This window comes from Penaeus monodon, chromosome 15 (assembly GCF_015228065.2).
Source record: "Penaeus monodon isolate SGIC_2016 chromosome 15, NSTDA_Pmon_1, whole genome shotgun sequence".
NCBI lineage: Eukaryota > Metazoa > Arthropoda > Malacostraca > Decapoda > Penaeidae > Penaeus > Penaeus monodon.
This window is the reverse complement of record NC_051400.1, coordinates 32,363,894-32,365,074: the sequence shown is the minus strand read 5'-3', so window position 1 is coordinate 32,365,074 and position 1,181 is coordinate 32,363,894. Positions and strand designations below refer to the sequence as shown.

At 35.0% G+C, this 1,181-nt stretch overlaps 1 protein-coding gene across 1 annotated transcript in view; it reads left to right on the top strand.

Moving 5' to 3' along the window:
• LOC119581951 (dedicator of cytokinesis protein 7-like) overlaps positions 1-1,181 on the top strand; it is a gene marked incomplete in the record, with an annotated part of 118,380 nt that overhangs the window by 7,338 nt on the left and 109,861 nt on the right. Inside the window, 2 exon segments of the mRNA XM_037930132.1 lie at positions 43-233; positions 592-769. Of these exon segments, the coding sequence (XP_037786060.1) occupies positions 43-233; positions 592-769 (369 nt within the window).

Below are 1,181 nucleotides of genomic sequence, written 5' to 3'. Positions count from 1 at the left end.
GATCCTGAATTGTTCAATAATTTTACAATCTGACATTTTAAGACCGAAAGCAGAGTTCATCCAGTTATGATGAGCTGAAACGAAAGAGTGGTTCAGGGTCATTGACACGTAGAGGATCCCTAGAAAGGCGAAGCTTCAGTGAGAAGAGACGGAGCTGGTCTCCTGAAGAATTTGGAGCATGTCTGGATTCCTTCAGACCAGTTACTCTAACTGTGTCCTCATTTTTCAAACAGGTAACCTCAAAATCAGTTATCCTTGTCTTTCAGTATTTGGTTATTTTTTTCTAGTTTGATGATACATTTTAAGTAATTAATAACCATTGAGTTAGAAATGATTGATGTAAAAAAGGTAGACATTAAACCTGTGATTGAGAGAGAGTTCAGAAATAGTTTGTCAGTGTCTAATTGCTAACCTTTTTGTTTAATCCCATTCTTCAGTTTTCTCCTGCTATATACTCTAATGTTTTTTCCCCATTTGATAGCTTTTGACTTATTGTAAAATAAAGGATATAGAGTTTTCATAGTATTCAGGTTTATTTGAATGCATAACATAGATGATATTTACTTATTTATGTACAACAACAACTTTTAGGAGGGAGATAAACTGCGTGATGATGACCTTTACAAGTTCCTTGCTGATCTCAAACGACCCTCAAATCAGTTGAAGAAAAAATGTCTCCCGGGTCTACTCAAATTAGATATATCTCCAGTTCGGGACCAGCCTAAGTACTGCCTCACAGCAGAGCTATCCAGACTGCATCCTTATCCAGGTTAGTAAAAGTTTTAAGTCTTATATCAGTTGGATATATATTAGAGATCAAGCCAAAAGATTGCTACATAAGCCATATACATATTACGTTGTTTTAAGAATTAGGTTTTACATCCCATAAAGTGTTCAGTCATGATGTAGGTCAGTTGTGCAAGATGTTAGTTGTTAGGATTGGTGATTTTATCTGCCCCTCATTCAATAACATGCATAGAAACAGGGTTCTCGATTCTTTGGTTTGCTAATTTTCACAAATCTCTTTACCAAGAAAACTCTAGTTTTGTAAGGGTTATCCGTCCATAAAATCCAGCATGCAGACCACAATGTTTCACTTCAAATCTTGTAGGTTTTACCATCCTGGTTTCTTGATTTCTCTTTTTTTCAGAATAACATTTACTTGTTTTGATTTTTTTTTT